This window comes from Aythya marila, assembly GCF_965140915.1.
Source record: "Aythya marila genome assembly, chromosome: Z".
Taxonomy (NCBI): domain Eukaryota; kingdom Metazoa; phylum Chordata; class Aves; order Anseriformes; family Anatidae; genus Aythya; species Aythya marila.
In genome coordinates this window covers 25,830,650-25,851,013 of record NC_139080.1, presented here as the reverse complement: position 1 = coordinate 25,851,013, position 20,364 = coordinate 25,830,650, and the positions used below count along the sequence as shown (strand labels likewise).

The 20,364-nt window shown below is 35.2% G+C and overlaps 1 protein-coding gene across 1 annotated transcript in view; it reads left to right on the top strand.

Moving 5' to 3' along the window:
* The window catches only part of SV2C (synaptic vesicle glycoprotein 2C), a gene marked incomplete at both ends in the record, with an annotated part of 87,650 nt that overhangs the window by 54,359 nt on the left and 12,927 nt on the right, over positions 1–20,364 (top strand). The window contains 5 exons of the mRNA XM_082783713.1: positions 8,793–8,926; positions 9,133–9,222; positions 14,537–14,647; positions 16,256–16,344; positions 17,098–17,262. Of these exons, the coding sequence (XP_082639839.1) occupies positions 8,793–8,926; positions 9,133–9,222; positions 14,537–14,647; positions 16,256–16,344; positions 17,098–17,262 (589 nt within the window). The remainder of the gene's footprint in view (positions 1–8,792; positions 8,927–9,132; positions 9,223–14,536; positions 14,648–16,255; positions 16,345–17,097; positions 17,263–20,364) is intronic.

Below are 20,364 nucleotides of genomic sequence, written 5' to 3'. Positions count from 1 at the left end.
ATCGTCTTGATGGATGGGATGAGATGAGTAACTTAAATTAAGTTATCTATCTAGAAAAGCTCTGTGTGATGATCTCACTTTAGCTGAGAAACTTTCTGGGACCAAACAGATAACATAAAACAACCCTAAACCCCTTTTGAAAGAAGTGCAAATATATCAAGAAACAGTGTGGGCTGTTTTGTGCAAATTTAATGTTTATATTTCTCTTTCTTCTTGCCATAAAATCATAGAATCATAGAGTCATTTAAGTTGGAAAAGACTCAGAAGATCATCAAGTCCAACCATCACCTAACGCTACAAAGTTCACCAATAAACTATGTCCTTAAGTGCCCAAGTCTTTTAAATACCTCTGTGGATGGTAACACCATCACTTCCCTGGGAAGCCTGTTTCAATGCCTTTGCATGAAGAAATTCTTCCTAACATCTAATCTAAACATCACCTGGTGTAATGCAAGTCCATTTCCTTATCCTATCACTTCTCACTTGAGAAAAGGGACCAACACCCTCCTTGCTGCAACCTCCTATCAGGTAGTTGTAGACAGCACTGAGGTCTCCCCTCAGCCTCCTTTACTTCAGGCTAAACAGCCACAGTTCCCTCAGCAACTCCTCATTAACTCTTCTTTTCTAGTCCCTTCACCATTTTCATTGCTATTCTCTGAATGCATTCCAGCAATGTGATGTCTTCCCTGTGGTGAGGGGCCCCAGATGAACCGAGTGCTCAAGGTGTGGCCTCACCAGAGCTGAGTACAGAGGGAGGATCACTTCCCTGTTCTTACTGGCCACACAATTTCTGATGTAGGCTAAGATGCCATAGACCTTCCTGGTCCCCTGGGCACACAGCTGGCTCATGTTCAGATGGCTGTTGACCAACACTATGAGGTCTTTTTCTGCCAGACAACTTTCCAGCCAGTCCTCCCCAAGCATATATCATTCCTTTGGATTTTTACGACCCAAATTTAGTACCTGGCATTTATGCCCTGTGAAATATCATACTACTGTACATTGCCCATTGACCTAGGTTATTCCGTCCTTCTGCACAATCTTCTACCTTCAAGTAAGCTAACATTTCCATGCAACTCAGTGTCATCTGCATACTTACTGAGGGCTAACTCAATTCTTTCATCAAGATCATTGATAAATATGTTAAATAAAACTAGTGCCAATACCGAGCTTTGGAGAATACCACTTGTGACCAGTGACATTTAATTCCATTGATAATGTTCCTTTGGTCCTGGCCATCCATCCAGATTTTTAACGAGAGAGTCATACACCTGTCCAAGCTAGAAGCAATCAGTTTCTCCAGGAGAATGCTGTGTGAAACAACACCAAATGCCTTGCTAAAGTCCCAGTAAACAACATCCATAGCCTTTTCCTCAACCAATAAGTGGGACACACTTTCATAGAAGAAGACTCTGTTAGTCAGGCAGGACCTACCTTTCAGAAACCTACTCTGACTGGGCCTGGTCACTTGGTTGTCTTGTATGTGCCATGTGATAGTACCCAAGATTATCTGCTCCATGACATTTCCTGGCATCGACTGTCAGACTGACAGGCCTGGAATTCCCCAGATCTTCTTTCCTGCCCTTCTTATAGATGAGCTCCACATTCACTAGAGACCCAGGAGTACTGATAAATTATTGCAAGTGGCTTGCTGAGCAGTTCTGCCAGCTCCTTCAGTACCCTTGGGTAGATCCTACATGGGATAAAGGCCCTGCATCCCATAGCCATGTCTTTCTTTCTGAATTTGGACAGTACAGTCTTCTACCAACCTAAGTATATTTTGGCTCTGATATTTTTCGTCTCGTTTTTGTGCTTCTTCAGTTTTCCTGAGAGTTTCCAGCACTGAGTTAGTATTTAACCTGTGTAAATGCTACTGTTTCTGTTTTATATAGGACAATGTTGAAGCATATAAATAGACATACAAAAGCACAATAAAACTCTACAGATTGCCAATAATTTGTCATGTAATTGGATGATGTTAGGAACAGTGGAGTGTTCGAGATTAACTGAAGTGAGTAAAAAAAGTTGTATGTTTCTGTATAAAATAATGTAAGAAGGTCAGAAATCTTCATCTCATGTCAGCTGTTTTGCTATCAGTTGACTCTTACAGCTGCCATTAAATCCAGAACATTCCCGGTAAAGTACAGTTACTCAAGATATTTTTTTCCCTCTCTTCAACAATTTTTTTTTTTGTTTTGTACAGATAACCATTAAAATCTATTTGTTGCAGCACTGCTTTATATGAGGAAAAGGTTAATTTGTCCATCTCTGAAAAGTGCACAGGAATCCTATTGTTTTCCTACTTTTCTCACTTATTAAGTACAGAAGAGGCAAAACTAATTCCCTTTTCAGAGATGAATTTCTTGTCTTTATTTTTTCCTGTGAGTCACAGCACCTTGATCCACTTGGGACAAGGGAAATTTAGATTTCAGACAGACCGTTGCAATCCACATGTGCAGTGCTTCCTTTGGATCCTTGTCCATCTCCACCACCACCACCCTTGCTCTCCCCTCCCTCCCCCCTTGTTAGATATTCTGACTAAAAAGTGTTTTTGTTTGTGTTTTGTTTTCAAGTGTTTAAATGTTTATTGCATCAGGTATGCTATCATTTCCATAGCAGAGAAACAGAAAATTAGTCCATTCATAGGTCCATGTTCTGCACACACACACGTATATAAGTGAAAGACTGACATATGTAGGGTACCTACAGAAAAGCTGGGGAGAGACTCTTTGTCCAGGATTGTAGGGATAAGGCAAAGAGAAATGACTAAACTAAAAGAGAGTAGGTTTAGAGTAGATATAAGAAGGAAATTCTTTACCATGGTGAGGCACGGGAGCAGGTTTCCCAAAGAAGCTGTGGGTGCCCCATCCCTGGAAGTGTTCAAGCCCCACGTTGGATGGGACTTTGAGCAACTTGATCTAGTGGGAGGTGTCCACACCCATGGCAAGGTGTTGGCATTAGATGATATTTAAGGTCTTTTTCACCCAAGCTATTCTGTGATTTCTATAATTCTGTAGAGGCCTACAGTACCATACAATGGATAGAGAACTTGTGTCTTTTGTTATTGGACAGCAGATGATTTTCTAGGTGAGGTCAGCACTGCTTGTAGCTGACCTGGGGCTTGTCTAAATGGCAGACTAATGTTACCAGAGAGATTGGAGGCCTGATAATCTCAGGTTTTCAGATGCTAGCACAGGCAAGTGAAGAATGTCATTGCTTGACAGTCTCATCCTCTGTGGAAATGTGTCTTTAGAAAATGCCTTCTTCCTTTTAATCACAGTCTTAAGTGACAGCAGTCCAAGTCTAAGTTTAATATGTCATAAAATACATTTGTTTAACAACATTACTTTCTTTTTTTCATTGAACTGTTGATCCTTATGGCTCTCAAGGACTAATAGCATTGACAGGAGAGCCAGGCAGATGTGGATGAGAATTAAACAGTCTTCTAGATGCATCTCAGTCAAGGTAACTCAATCATGGCCTGACACACTTTAGTTACTTTACTTTCAGAATTCTTCTGCCAAAATTATTTGCTGAGCCAGTGGATTTAAAGAATATCTATCCATACAGACTAAAAATATGCCTTTCCCATGTTATATTAATAATCTGATCAAATGAAAGGCAAGAGTTCTATTTTATATTGCCAGAATTTCACATCAATATACTTACAGAATAATTTTGAGAGAATTATTTCTGTTTTTGTTAGAAACCATATATTTCACCCAGGTTCCTAAAAGTGTCTAACTGAGATTCCTAAGGTGTATAACTTACCTGAACTTGCTTTCTTCAGTTTCGGTGATGTTTTACCATTATTCCAATCAGTACCGCGAAGATACATGGATTCAATCCTAGACGTCATTCGCAGTTAAAGTTAGTAATGTCAGGACATACTAAATGTAAATTCAGTAACAGTGCATTTCAGTTCTGCCATCTGCAAAAAATTCTAGTTCACCTTATAATTTTGATTTGGCTTAGAATTTGTAAATACTCAACAAAGAAAAACAAACAACAGCAACCAAAACAAAATAAACAAACAACAACAACAAAAGCGAACATTTAATAAGAGAACTATTTGTGCAGATTTTTTAAGTGATTATTGTACTAGGTGCTGTAGCAGTGCCACCAAGTGGCATGCTAAATCAATCACACATTTACTGGAAAAGTCTCAAATTCAAAAGATAAAAAAATGAGGCAATAGAACTGAGAGGTGATCAGTGAACAGAAATAATATTATAAAGTCATAGAAAGGATTCTGCAGAAGAATCTACGTAGAATATGAATTCCTGTAAATTCGTTGTCTATGTTTCTCCTCTAGCCCTAATTTTAGGGATGTTCTTGCTTTACTCCTCTGTACCAAAAGTCAAGAGTTTATGCAAACTTGGCTTTTGATGATTTCTGTCATTGTCATCAAATTTCTCTAACTCCTACCTTCTGACTAATGAAAATTAGTATTATGACTGATCAGACTTTAGCTAACCATGACATAAAATCCCTATATTAATTTAGGATTTCTTTGCCCGTATAAGTATCTTTGAAAGATGCTCCACAACTTTATTTTTCTCATATTTAGGAAACTTCTCTTTGCCTGTCAGTATTTGTACAGATACTGTAAGCATCTGCCCTTCTGCTCTCCTCCTCCCCCCCCACCCCCTTTTTTTTTTTCATTGCCTACATTGCACTTTATTGACCCGTAGAGAACTAAGTTCCCTTTCAGCTCTCATCTTGAAAAGTTAAGCAAACTATATCCCTTAGTCTGCTCTCATAAGGTGGACTCAATCATCACCTAACCACTGTAAATGGTAGGTGGCCTTGAAAATACCTGCTGTTTCTTAGGTAACATACGTTGATAGAATTCAGCTTAATGTGCACAGGTTTACTTCTATGTATATTCAGAAAGTCTATTACAGAGTTGTTCTTTCTTTAGTTTGGAGCAAGAATCTATTCGTAATATCCTTTTCACTTATTATGACAATGGAGTAGAAGAAATTCTTTGTTGGCAGGAAGATATTGTTGACATTAAACTTAACACATAAATTGGTGGTTGTATATAGGTAGCATCTTGGCACATTTTACTTTTGCTCTGCTACATGCTGCTGTGGCTCTGTAATCAGTAATTGCCGTGTCTGTGATTAGCTTGGTCTCTTCAAGTAATCAGTACAGTGAGAATATTCAGCAAGAAGGCTGCTGCAGTGGCTTTGTATTATTGCAGATTTCATGTCACTCTACAGTGAATTGTTCCCAAGATGCATTTGGGCCAAGTGTTTCAGCAATTCATAAAACATCGGAGCTTGGCACTGTTTTCAAAATTAATACTCTAATCAAATGAAAGGCAAGAGTTCTATTTCAAAATTAATACCTATGGAATAAAGCATAGCCAGGGAACAAGGGTGAAGCTGAGCTCTGGGCTCAGAGCTCAAGGGCTGCTGTGCAGTGCACTGAATGCGTCTGAGTACTGAGTGGAGTTCCTCCATCTTTGCTATTGTGTCATAAATCAGGGAAAGGAGAGGCAAACAGCCAAGAACACACTTCCATCTGGTTTCAAGACTTACAAATAGTGGGAATGAGAGCTACTTTAAGAGCTAAATTCAGAACTACTCTAATGTCTCCATTTTCTAGATTAGCTCATGATCTAGGAGAGTGGGATGGTAAACATAAGAATAAATCTAAACTTACTCTGCATTTAAAATATATGTTTGTTTTGCTGATCATGGGGTGGTGGAACAGAGAGGAAAGCAAGCTTAAGAAAGCTGTGTTACAGCTGGTGCTTTTTCTACAAATTCTTGTAATTCTCATAATCACTGTTATCATTAATTCAGCAAACATAATAAATTGTGAGATTAATTGCATCAGCTAATACAGTGTTAAAAGATGTAATAAGAGCAACAGAAACCATAATGAACATTTCACTTAACAAGCTCTTGGACATTTTGAGGAACAAAAAAATATATTTGCAGGTTGTGAGGATGACAACAGGATGAACAGTGCAGTTGTTGCTTTTAATTAAGGGTAGTATGGTTCACTTACATTAATAAATCACACTTTAAAATAAATTATTACCATAATTTTTTCTGGCTACAAAGCACAAGATATTGCTGTTGTTTTACAACAGGTATAAAGCCAGCTTAAAATCTTTTAACACAGAAGTAATATTTGAGCAGTTAAATCACACAAAACACAAGCCATAGTGATAAAAGGCAGATTGTGTAAATATAGTTATGCCTGTATTTATTTTTGGGACAGTCTCAAATGACAAGAGCTGCCAGTATTCTGACTGTCTTGTTCTAAAAGATGAAATCGTGTTTTCTTTATCTCATTTCTGGTGAAATTAGCTGGTGGAACTGCTCTCTGATTGGTCTGACTGAAAGTTAACCAAAATAAAAGGAAACAGTTTTGAAAATTCTATATCAGGTGGTTTTGTATTATACTTTAAAATATATAATGAAGAGTATATTTCTAATTATTATGATACAATGTGTACACAATACCCAAAACACAGTTATATTTTCTAATGGCCTCATTATCTCACCCTAAGTTTTTCCTAATTTATTTTCTTCCTTTTCCCACTATGGATGAAAAGTATGCCTGTACTATTTAAGTTACACAATTCTATAGGATTGAAATTCTATAGGATTGGAAGTTTTTGTAAGTCAGTACTTTTTAAATGCCCTTTTACACCTTTTCAGGTTTTGTTTTGTTTTTAGTCTTGAGTTTTCATTCATATTTCTATTTTGGAATTAAAATTAACATCAAATTTAGCTTAAAATTGTAGACATCTTTTTGCTGAAGGCAATTTCCAAGGGGGAAAGTATAGTTATCTGGAACCTTATAAAAAAATAACACGTCATTCAAAAATTATTCCCAATACTGCCACCAATTTTACCCCTGTCTCTCTGGGATAAAGATCTCAGGGCTAAATGGGTCCATAAAGCAAGCTGACATTACTTCTGAAATACAGAAAATATGAAGGAAATGAGAAAAGAGGTTCCCAATTCTACAACTCATTTTCACAGAGCTGTTGATGTAGGGCAAAAATACATAATGAGTTTTCATATTGTAACATATAAGTACTTTAATAGCAGAATGCATACGTATGTATGAATGTATGTATGTATGTATGTATTTATAACATCTATTTATAATCCATGGCTTGAGATATTTAAATTCCAAAATGTACTGAGTGTTTAAAAGATTAATACCTCATTTGAAGAAATTTTTAATAGGATGTTTGGTGCTATGTCGTATTAGTTGTTTAGTGACATGTAGAAATATTTGATTTCATGTGTATTTTATCCAGAAAAATCAGGTAGCAAAGAAATATTTCACATGAATCCAGCATCAGGATCTTCATTAGCCAGGTTTTAATTTTCTTCTGACAACCACTTAAATTATTATTGTTACTATTATCTACTACTCTGCTTTTAATGATATTTTCTTCAAAATGTTGCTTGAAATATTTTGCTGTATTGAAGCCAGAATGAAAGGCCAAATAACTACCCAAATCATATTTTACTTTTTCTTAAGATTTTTTGTTTGTTTGTTTTCTTAAAATTCTATAATTTCAATAGTCTCATCATAACAACACCCAGTCAGATATTTTATTTAAAAGCTGAACTACCAACCCTGCATTTTAACATATTTTTTTTCCAGTTATGCAATGAGGGTTGAGGGCAATTTACATTCAACAGAGTTGAATGGTATAGTACCGTGGAACAAGATGAAAATAGAAATTAGGCACTGTAAATGTCTTATATGTTGTACTATATTACAAGACACTGTTATGAAGAGTACAGAAATTAACTCCTTATAGAAAAAGCTAATGATAAGGACAGAATTGCAAACCTTGAAATTCTACTTGTATCTTGTAATGTAATAGATAACTAATTAATATTCCTACAATATTCATTTTTATGAAATAGCACAGTGAATATCCAAATAAAAACAACTTTCAAAACTCTGAAATACCAATCATCCACACATTAAGGAAACAATGACCTCAACAATAAACACAACTAATAGAATGCAAACTCTAATTCAGAAACATCTTGACAAAAATAAATAAATAAATAAATAAATAAATAAATAAATAAATAGGTCAGATGTAAATCATATGCCAGTAACACAGTGCTGTGTTACAGGATGCTTTTCTAAAGAAGGTCCAAGAGCATAGAGATTATGAGGTATTCTTGTTTTAGTTTTTCTCCTACTAGCAGTCTAAAAGCATGCTGCTGTAGACTTGACTGCATTGTTGCCTGAATGCTTTTCTCACATTTTTGTTTCTTCCTTTCCTGTTGATTTCTAATGATTTGATATTAGAATTCAATACCCAGTATTCATTAATACTTAAAATAGATTCTAAGAGAAGGACTTGAAGAAGCCACTTACATTTTGATTTTGTCAGTGTTGGTGAAAGATGATAGATTTTTTCATGGATTTTTTAGTCTTCCATTTAACAGACACACTGATGCAGCATTTGCAGAGTTGTAAAATTCCATAAAGTAGATCTTCTTAGTATTTATGAGACTTTAAATTCTCCCTTCTTCCAGTATTCAAACAAAACTATTTATTCCTATGTTTAGTGTTATGTGTGATGGTGGTGTCCATGTTTGTTTCATGTAATTACCTTTATACAGGTGTTGCCAAGAAGCTAGACAAATACTTTCATGATGCATACTACAAACATTTTCCAGAATGACTACTCATATGCAAGAGACTGAAATTCAAAGCATAAGACTCTTTCTGAAATCATTGATATTTGTGGGAATACATCATTTCTTGAATTTCTTCTTTCATAGGATGGAGTTTCAGCATGGGATCTGCTTATCAGTTTCACAGTTGGCGAGTATTTGTGATCGTCTGTGCACTGCCCTGTGTCTCTTCTGTGGTAGCCCTCACCTTTATGCCAGAAAGTCCACGTTTTTTGTTGGAGGTATAACTTTCAAAAATTTTTCTTTTATTTATTTTTTTTTGGGGGGGGGGGGAGGGGGAGAAGGTGTTAAAATTACTAAATAATTTTAATTATTTACTTAATATTATACATCATGACATCTGTATACGATCGTTACATATGTTTTAAAATTGTTCAGTAACTATCTGAATATATGTTTTGTTTAAATACTTTCATCCAACTTTTAGGTTGGAAAACATGATGAAGCTTGGATGATACTCAAGCAAATTCATGACACAAACATGCGAGCTCGGGGTCAGCCTGAGAAAGTCTTCACAGTGAGTATTACTCTTAAAACTTAGCACACTTAGCACATCAGCTGCATTGCTGACTGGTGAGATCTTGAGCACTTAAACAATCATTATTATTACTCCGCATGACAAAACAAATCATTTGCACTATAAATACCTACATATAAGAATTAAAATCCTACTGAAATTGCTATATATTGAGCAAATTTTACGATATTTTTTGAAATATGCTTTTTTTTTGCATATTTTTGAATATGCTTTGACCAGCATATTCAAGCTTTGGCCATCATATCCTTGAGCATACAAACCTATAGTGTGATAATTTTCTCTGTTGCATGGAGATAATCAATAAACTCCAGCTCTATTTTTTAAGTTTACTTCAGAAAACACAAGTAGAAGTCTAAGTTAGTTAAGGTTTTGTCTTCAAAGCTTTTGAAATTATCATAAAAAATACAAAAAAATAATGATCCAATCATCATTAAAATGATAATTTTAATAATTTATTTTCATTTAAACTAAATATTAATTTTACATACATTTAATTTTCTCACAATATCTTGCAAGCTAAACCGCATCTTCTTGTTACCTTGCAATTCAAAAGATAAGGCCATATTATACTGAAGGATTGTTTCTATTTGGAAGAGAAATTTTGTCTTCAGCTGAGACTTTTTCTTGTATTATTATTTATTTATTATTTATATTATTTATTTATTATGTATATATTATTATTTATAAAGAATATACAATTTTTTTTTGTTTGTTTTGAAATCTTGCTTCCCTTTCCAGTTTGTGCTGTGCCATGGGAATGCTGGTACTCTTGTTACCCCTCAGAACCATATGTGGGATTTTATTCCTCTTCCTTGGACTTTTTTTTTTTTTTTTTTTTTTTTTTTGCACTAATACATATATAACTCAATTAAATATCTTCTTATAGGTTCCACTTTTGCAGGCAGTCTAAGGAATATCTGACCATATAATTTTATTCCACTGAGAACTGCAACTTATTGTTTGAGATGTAGTTTCCATTGCCTATGTTTATTTATTTATTGTTTTTAACATTCTTTGTTAAACCAGCCTTCCTTCAGGCTGAATTTTGTAGTTCTTGATCTTGCTACAAAATTCAGCCTGAAGGAAGGCTGGTTAGCACTTAGAGCTTAATTTACTGGTATACCAGTAACATAACCCTAATAATATACAACAATAATAATATTATTTAGGTTATCACCCCCCTCTCCTTTGCCCTCGTGAGACCCCACCTGGAGTATTGCATTCAGTTCTGGGGCTCCCAAAACAAGAAGGACATGGAAGTGTTAGAATGAGCCCAGAGGAGGACCACAAAGAGAATAAGGGTCTGGAGCACCTCACTTATGAAGACAGGCTGAGAGAGTTGGGTTTGATCACTTTGGAGAAGAAAAGGCACCAGGGAGACCTTAGAGCACTTTCCAGTACTTAAAGGGGGCCTGCAGGAAAGCAGGGGAGGGACTCTTGTCAGGCACTGTAGGGCTAGGACAAGGGGGAATGACTTTAAAGTAAAAGAGGGTAGGTTTATAGTAGATATAAGGAGGAAATTATTCACTTGGAGGGTGCTGAGTCACTGGAGCAGGTTGCCCAGAGAAGCTGTGGACAGCCCATCCCTGGGAGTGTTCAAAGCCAGGTTGGATGGGGCTTTGGGCAACCTGGTCTAGTGGGAGGTGTCCCTGAGTATGGCAGGGGGGTAAAGTTACATGATCCTTAATGTCCCTTTGAACCCAAACCATTCTATGATTCTATGAGTTCATTTTATTTATTTACTTATTTATTTTAATTTCATTTATAAGTAAAGGGATTTGCCTTTACTCATATTGTACGATTACAGTGTAATTTCACAGTCGATTCATGCTGATCTGAGCTGCTGTCCAAAGTACTGCTGCTCCCTGTCACCTTTTGGTTTTCTTCTGCCAGCATGGATTTTCATTGATTTATTGGACAGTTAGCTATAGCATAGTTTCTGTCCACCTATGACATTAGTTTAGGCACTGGGAAGACAGAAATTAGCTAAGATTACAGATATGAGAAATAATTTACTGTAGTCTCACATCAGCTTGACATATTCACATCCAAATGCAGCCGCAAAGAAGAAAACAGTGATCTAACAAGTCTTTGTCTCTGTGGTTCTTAAAAGGTAGCACTGAACCATGTTAAACTCAGTGGTTTATTTATAGCTATTTTTGTTAAATTTTCACCCATGAATAAAGCATGACAGAACTATTTGGTGATTTTTGCCAGCTTCTGCCATGAACATTGAGCAAACATGACACCTGAAAGATTAGAAATAGTGCATTGTATGTCAAGGGTACATGTTGATAGAAGTCCCTATGCTCCCTAATGTAAAATTGTGGTAATATGATTGCAAATACATTGGACAATATTAACACTTTATCTTACTAAGTCCACAGTGTAAAAAAAAAAGAAGAAAAAAAAAAATAAAACGAACAAACAAACAAACAAAAAACACTTTTGCATATTCTGTTTAGGACACACTCCTCTCCTCCTCTCATTTAAGCCATTTAAGTTAGAACTGGATATTGTGACTTTTGTTCCAGTAATTTACTCGCTTAGCTCTCCTGTGCCCTACGGCTTCAGCTGGTGTCTGCCAGTAACATTCTGTCATTTAAGTATTAATAATTTCCTCTGCTTTGTGTTACTAGTTACATCAAACAGATATACTTTGATAGTATTCTTTCTGCTTCTACAGCTGATATAACTTTTTCTCTGTTATTAGTATAGTTTCAATGTACTTTTATTTGATATATTTTCCTAATTATATTGATATAATCTTACCCTAGAAGCTTTCTTTCCAAGTCAAATTTATTCTTATTAGTCATTTTATTGAGGATTTTTTATTCAAAACTACCGAATAGAAAATGAAACAATTGATGAATCATTCATTTAAGAGTTAGAAACTCCAAAGTGGATGTATTCTAGTGACAGAATTGTGGAGGTGATGGCTCTTAATACTTTTGAATACATCTTCTGAAAGCAGTGGCAGTAACAGACTTAATGTAAAATGATAGTATCTTCTACTATGGGACTACTCATGTTGAACATTTATGTACATGGTTAATTACCTTTCTGTGTCCTTAAACTATATACATGCATTTGATCAATTAGTTTAAATGTTAAAGTTAAAAATGAATAAATAAATAAATAAAATAAGAAATTACACATAAAACCAAAATTCTGTCCATTTTCATTGCTATGTACTAAAAATATTTTTTTTCTGCAAATGTTTTCTTTTACATGCCTTGATTTTTTAAAACCTTAGATATCACATATTTCTAGCCATTGCTATTAAGCAGAAATTAAACAGAGGTTCCCTTTTCATTTAAATACTTTTTTTTTTTTTTTTTCATATATTGACAGCTAAATTTGCATGGTCCAGATGGACCATTGTCCTGGTTCAATAGGACCTTTATTATGTTAAAGGTCTATCAAAGCCATCCGCTTTTTGTCCCCAGTCACATGCAGTGGTCCTGGACATATGTGATTGCCCAACCTCCACAGCTCCAAACAAGCCAGGTGGCCAAGACAATTAAAAGGTTGCAGCTCAAAAGGTTGCAGCTCAGGCAACAAGAGTGGTGCCTGCTCACACAACATGATTCAAAAAACATGTCCTTTATGCTCAAAAGTGTGGCATATGTGAGGTTGTCTGTAAGTACAAGGTTTTAAATGATCTTGGAGGACTCAGCTGGAAATCTCAATCATCTTTCACAGAACACATTTCATTAAAAAAAAAAAAAGTGTAAAATCAAATGATGTGAACAGGATTGTGCTGTTGGAAGAGGTATTATAAGGTTACAGGCTTTTGATACATTTTCTCAAGACAGTAAGCTTTAGTAGTTAAAAAAATGAAGGCAGTCAGATAAAACTATTTATTGGGCTTTTCTCTTTAATTTATTTTTTTTTTTTCTGTTAATGTGATGCGGCTGCTGGTCTTCCATAAACAGGATATATTTGTAAAAGCAGTGGGCTGAAAACTAGACTTTGCCATCAATGCTACTATTGCCTATTTCCCTGTAGTCCACTCTGATACATATATGGATAGTGGTGTGCTCAGTTTGTTACGCAAAAACGGGAGCTATTGCTACTTTCAGAAACAGCAGCAGCCAAACATTGAAGGCATGGACTGTTCCTTCTTTATGGGTCAGTCCAGTTCTCCATTTTACTTATTACCTTTTCATTCTCTTTCTATTTGTCATCTTTTTAAATAAACTGTGGATGAATACACTGCCTTTTGGTATAATTCAGAGAGAGGAAACCAAAAGCATACAAAGTGGTATGTTTATCAGGTCCTGAAGGAGCTAAGAAGACCATACAGCACATTCTTGTTCTGCCACACACTATTGTGCAAGTGATAACTTGCAAAATATACAACATCACCCTCTCCGTCACTGGTATTTCCATATTTTTCCTTTATATCTGTTTATCTCATTTCACTTTAGATGAAGTAGATGATCGTTCATAACAGCAATAATGTGTTGTAGTTCCAGATCATTTCACCTATTTTTTTTTCTCTCCTCATTAAAAAAGATAGTTTAAATCTACATCCAAAACACAAGGAGATTCCCTGTCTATTGCTACAAGAAAGAAGAAGAAAAATGTTATTTAGCTATTAATTCTTGACATTTCAAATGCTACTATTGTCATTATTGTATTTTTAATCAATAGTCTGTCAATAATGTGGTGATAGGAAGTCAGAAAAGAAAGAAATAGAGAAAGGAAGAGAGAAAGAGAGAAAGAGAGAAAGAGAGAGAGAGAAAGAGAGAAAGAGAGAAAGAGAGAAAGAGAGAAAGAGAGAAAGAGAGAAAGAGAGAAAGAGAGAGAGAGAAGGAAGGAAGGAAGGAAGGAAGGAAGGAAGGAAGGAAGGAAGGAAGGAAGGAAGGAAGGAAGGAAGGAAGGAAGGAAGGAAGGAAGGAAGGAAGGAAGGAAGGAAGGAAGGAAGGAAGGAAACTCTGGACATACTTAACTGAGGTTTTAAATAATGTTTTATCATTTGTGGCATTAGAGATGAGTACAGCAGCATTTGAGCAAAACCTGACAGTATCAGCTTGTTTTGTGCATAAGAAATGGATTTCCCACATGATTTGAAAGTAGAGTTTTTTCAATACAGTTGCCTCCGTAATGAACTTTGTTATTAAAGTGTTTATATTCCTTCAGATATTAAACGTTCATAATTTAGACAGAGGTTTAATACCTGTTCATTTTTAGTTACGGTATTTATTAAAAGTTTCTAATATGTCATAATATGCAGCTGAATGCTTCAAGAAAGTGCAATTATTTGCTCTTTTGTTTTTATTTCTAGGTTAACAGAATCAAAACTCCAAAGCAGATAGATGAGCTCATAGAAATAGAGAGCGATACAGGAACTTGGTACAGAAGGTGTTTAGTTAGAATTCGCACAGAGCTATATGGTGTAAGTAAAAACATCTCTGTTCTGCAATTACTTTTTTTTAATAAGCATTCAAAAATGGGATGGATTTATTGAGCTCATGATGACGATAATTGCAATGCTACTTTGGCTATGCAACTGGAAGATTCAAGAACCAGTGTAAGAACCTAGTTTTTGAGCAAAAGAGGTGCAGGTGAATCACAGACAGTTGGTTTCAACTTCTGAGGAGAAAAATGTTGCATTAGCATTTACACAAGTAATGATTGACAGTTATACAGCCATATGCCCAAGCACCACAATACAGTTTGTACTGAGAATACGTATTGATATCTACCATTGTAAAGAGGTGACACATGCAGAGATTAAAAATTATCACTTTACCTGCAAATCGTAAAGTAATGAATAACATGTGTAAATGAATGTCAGTATAACCTTTACAAGGCATTGAATCTGCATGTCTTGTCATTAGATGTCAAATGTTTTACTGGAAAACTACTTCAGAGATATTTTAAAGGGATTAAGACAAGTTCACTGGGACTTTGCTCCACATCTTTTTTTTTTTTTTTTTTTTTTTTCCTTTTTTTGTAAAATCAAAAATTATGCAGTACCTTCAAGCTGTTCAATGAAAATTGAGCTAAAGCTTATTCATGATGAAAAACAAACAAAAAACCTCACCAACACTAAACACGTCAAAAGAAGGTTTTCACAGCTGTTAAAAATCTGGCAAACAAGCAAACAAACAAAAACCACCAACAACAAACAACAAATAAAACTGTGTTGTAAAATAAGTTTTGCCACATATTTCCAATCAAAATTGATTTTCTTGGAAAAATGTTCTCTTTTTTATGAAAGATAAAACAAAAGTGAAAGTGTCTACTTTTAAACTTGTTTGTTCAAAAATGGAGAAGCTGAATATGGAAATGTTAAGTTTTGGCTTTGTTACTACGGCAGCTTTAAAGGAACCACAACTTGGTTGTTTCACATCCTTGTTATTACACTGGACTAGCCACTGGGCCAGAGTCTCCCTGTTGCATGATGTATGCTAAAATTTCCTAGGACATATGGTCTCTTGTCTTCAATGTGTGGGAAAGGGGTGAGGGTGTGGAGATACCATTCTTGGTCAGCTCTGTTGTAGCATCTCTGACCTGACGGTAGTCCCAGCTTTTCCTCATAAAGTACCAATTTCTGCCCGTTATAGATTATGATGGCTTATACTGCACAACTCCCTGTTGAATTGTGGAATAAGATCCATCTAAACTCAAGGCTGTGTAATACTGGGAAGAGAGAAGGAAACACTTCTAGGAAAGACTTCAGCTGATTTATCTGAGAAAGTGAAATGACGTTGCCTAGAGAAGATGAAATTTTTATGTAGTCAGAGTACATATTAATTAATGGACACAATGAAAAGAAACAAGGAAGGTAGAGAATGTGCACAACCTGGTTATAGTCAAAGGCTAATAGACTTGTATAAAAAATACAGCTATTAGGTCTATATCAAGGAGATGGCCTGCTCTCTCTCTCTCTCTCTGATTCCCTAAAGAAGCAAGCAAATCAGAATCAAAAACCTTGTGTCATTTGGCAAAACTTTTCAAAATACAATTTAAAATAAATTTATTTCCTAACAATTTTCAGATTTGGTTGACTTTCATGAGATGTTTCAACTACCCAGTGAAGGATAATACCATCAAACTTACAGCTGTGTGGTTCACCCTGTCTTTTGGGTAAGATTTCTTGAGATCCTAAACCATTTTTGATGGACTTGACAGAGAGAAGAATCATCTGCATGCAAATCTCTTTCAGTATGATTATCATTTCTCTTTGGAAAAGTTTTATTCAGTATACTTACACACAAGTATAGTATTTATCATTTAGTCTATTCTTGGCTACAAGCATCACTCAGAAATAACTGGTTCAGAATACCAGCATCTTCTGGTGTAGGTGTCTTCTAGTATTTTTATACCAGCAACTGGGAAATACAGAGAACATGTTCTTGCCTCACCATATTAAAAATATGAACTTGGTGCTCTATTTGCCTTAACTTGAACAGAAGCTCATATTCTGGAAGTCTTCAAATTAGACTTAACTTATACTCTGTTTAGAATGTGTTAGTCTACCTGTCTGCATTTAAAGGCAAAGTTTAAAGCAGGCATTAGAAAAGATTTCTTTGCAGCTCCCACAGTCTGCCATCTAGGAAGAGATCCATTCTTCATGTCTGGGTGCCACAGGTCTTCCTTGCATCCTTCAGGGCAGGGCCTGGCATCTGGGCCTGTACTAGCACCCCAGCCAGGAGCAGGGCAAATATGGGCACCACCCTTTGGGACAGGGATGCCGATGGGGGACAGGGACAGGGACAGGCCGAGACATCAAGCCTGTGGCTAGGGAGGGCAAGGCTGTGGGGAGCTGGAGACAGGTACTGCTATGGCCTTGCTGTGACAAGCCCCATGATGTGACTGTGCATTTTCTGTTTTTGACAGCTACTATGGCTTATCTGTCTGGTTTCCTGATGTCATTAAGCATCTGCAGTCAGATGAGTACGCGTCCCGAGTGAAACATTTCCGCAATGAGGAGGTTTCACATTTCGTCTTCAACTTCACATTGGAAAATCAAATTCACAGCAATGGAGAATACATCAATGACAGGTTTAGAGATGTACTAATATCCTGATGGGGCTGAAATAAATAAATGCATGTGTTCAAGCAAGTCCTAATAATCTAATATTTTACCCTATTAACTATTAATGGATAAGTGTTGATTTGTTAGTTTGTATGGTTTTGTGCCTTTTTTTTTTTTTCCCCATGGCAATTTGTTTCTATCCTCAATTTAATTTGTCATGACTCAATGTTGAATTGTGCCCTGCAGAAGTGGACTTATATATGCCCTGGTGGCCTCAGTTCCAAATTCCTTATGCAAACACTACTTCCCACCTGAAAAAAATATCTAAAAGTCCAAAATAATGATCCTTCTTTCCACAGTGGGATACAAACAGACTCAGTGTATGCCATAACATTGCAGGGGGTTGAGGAAGGATGGACTTTCATCTATGTGTTCTTTTTTTTTTTTTTTTTTTTCTTTGCATTTATTTAATACACTTCAATAAAAATGTGAGACATTGAAAGGACAGGGTCATGGAAATATAAAAGTGAAATGCTACCATGAGTCAACAAAAAGTACAAAGAGCTCTAAAAAAAGAAAACAACACCTTGGCAATATCAATCATGTTTTTTAATGAATGCAGATGTATTAAGTTCCTAGCTAGAATTTTACAGATAAATAGATAACTAAAGGAAAAACTAAGAACTGCTTTGGGTGTCTGGTTTCTCTTAAGAGATATCGAGAACAATGGTCTGAATTGTCTCCTGAATAACATTGTGATAATTTATTATTATTTCCATATGAATACATATATCTAAGTGAACAAAATCAATGATTTTGGTAATACAGGTCTCTTGCGTGTGAACATTGGTTGGTTAGGCACTGGAACAGGTTGCCTGGGGAGGTGGTGGAGTCACTGTCCCTGAAGGTGTTTAAGAAAAGGTTGGATTTGGTACTAAGCCACACGGTTTAGTGGGTAATACTGGTGGTTGGGGGACAGTTGGACCAGATAATCTTGGAGGTCTTTTCCAACCTTAATGACTCTATGATTCTATGAACTTGAGCTTTGACACAGTTTATGGATTGACAAAAAAATGAGCAGTTTTGTCATTTTTAAACTAGCTATTGCTTCCCAGGTAAATTTATTTTCAGGAGACAGATGTTCTCCTAAAAGCAAAGAACCACTTACTGTCAATATGTTTTAGACGTTTTATATTCTGTCAACCAAGATTTTATCAAAGTGAACTGAAAATTACTGCAAAACACTAAGTCTAACACTAATATAGTCTAAAATACTTTCAAATATGCACATTCAATAGGCCTCTAGGAGTTATTTGAGATTCACAAAATACTTTCTGTAGTAATATCAACTCTTTTGATATTCTTCTTAGACAAATGTTTCAATACTTCACTCACCCCTAGTTTCACTGTTTCCTTCATGTTTTTTCTTAACTGGAAGATACATTAATACTTCACTTTATACTTCATTACATTTCTGTTGGGTTTAAATTCAAATCACTGCAATACCATTTTTAATCTAGTCACAACATATTTCCTGTTCAAAGGTGAAAAGTGCATCAGGAGAATTTAGTAAATATAGTCTGCCTTTTCTATTACAACTGACTAATCCAATTGCTAAATGTTCTTTGCTCTGCTCTGAAATTGAAGTACTTTTTAAAATGGGGAGTGTTATATGAAAAATGATAATGCGTTGACACAGAACACCAGCCTGATTTTAATCAGAGACTGTCAGAAATGAGAAATGATATAGTAACTAAAATTAATGGGCTGAGGACACCATATTATTATTATTATTATTATTATTATTATTATTATTATTATTATTATTATTATTATTATTGCCAATACAGGAAAAGAATTCATTAGCTAGTAATTCTTTTCTTATGATAAATATAATTAGCATTTGTTCTACTTTCTCATAAAGATGTGATTCTATCAACTGTGTTGCTGAGAGAATAATTTCTACTATTTGAAATATAGCATATTTTTGTGTGTTTCTATTCCTACTAACAGTCCTGTATAAGAAAAATAAGCAGCTAAACATATCAGGTTTGATCAGAGTAGAGCCAATCTGTGTTTGGAAGGCTTTGCCATTTTAATAGTTCTTATTGGCATGTAGCAATTAAAGCACTACTTTCCAAAGAGTTATTCCTTTTGTATGCAGTCTGCCAGCAAAACTGCCCTTCTTTAGTTACAGCTTTTTTTTTTTTTTCCATACCCTTATGTGAAATCTCAAATGGTGAAACATCACAAAATTGCTGTTTTATTAATTTTATTTTTATATATTTTAAAATTCATTTATTCATTGTTTTGGTTATATTTGTTTATTTATTTATTTAAATTTATTATTTAAATGTGTCTTTTCCTTGTTGTTGTTGTTAGCATAATGATATCTGTGTTAAGAGCACAGTGGAAAGAGTTTACAATATTGCTTTAGCCTAGTAATGTTGAGGTAGAAAATTACTGCTAGTAATATACTTTGTCCTTAACCTTTTCTATGAATGACTTCATTGACAGCCATGATCAAAGACCTAGGAATTAAATAAAAGTCAGTAGGAATAAAGATGTTCAAAAATAAGAAAAGTTAATGACAATTCATTTGTGCACATTTTATGTACACAGTATTTGCAATTGCATCCACAAACACAGGGCTAGAAAAAAAACATTCTTCCTGTTTGATACCTAGCTGTATAACTGCCAATGTAAGTGTTGTGATAATGGTAAAAACAACTAAAAAATCATTTTTAAAATCTTCAAGAAGTTTCTTTTGAATTTGAGCCTGACACAGTGCCCAGTGTGTTTTCATATGGACAAATAAACATTCTTTGAAAAATTCTTTCTTTCCAGCTTGTTGGTACCAGCAGGTGATTCTTTGTTCCAAGAGGCTGGGTTCCTGGTGTCTGAGCTCTCAATTTATGACTGTAATGTCAAATTATGAGTTCTGGTCATTTTACAAGGCTATTCCATGGATGTTATGACGTTGTTTTTGGTTGATGATTAAAGACAAGTAATAACTGAAATATTACCACAGAAATAGTATCATTGGTTATGTCTCTGGAATGTCCTTAAGTGATCACTGTTTCTGTGGTTGAGGTTCTTCAGCATACTAAATAAAACTATAAAGATTT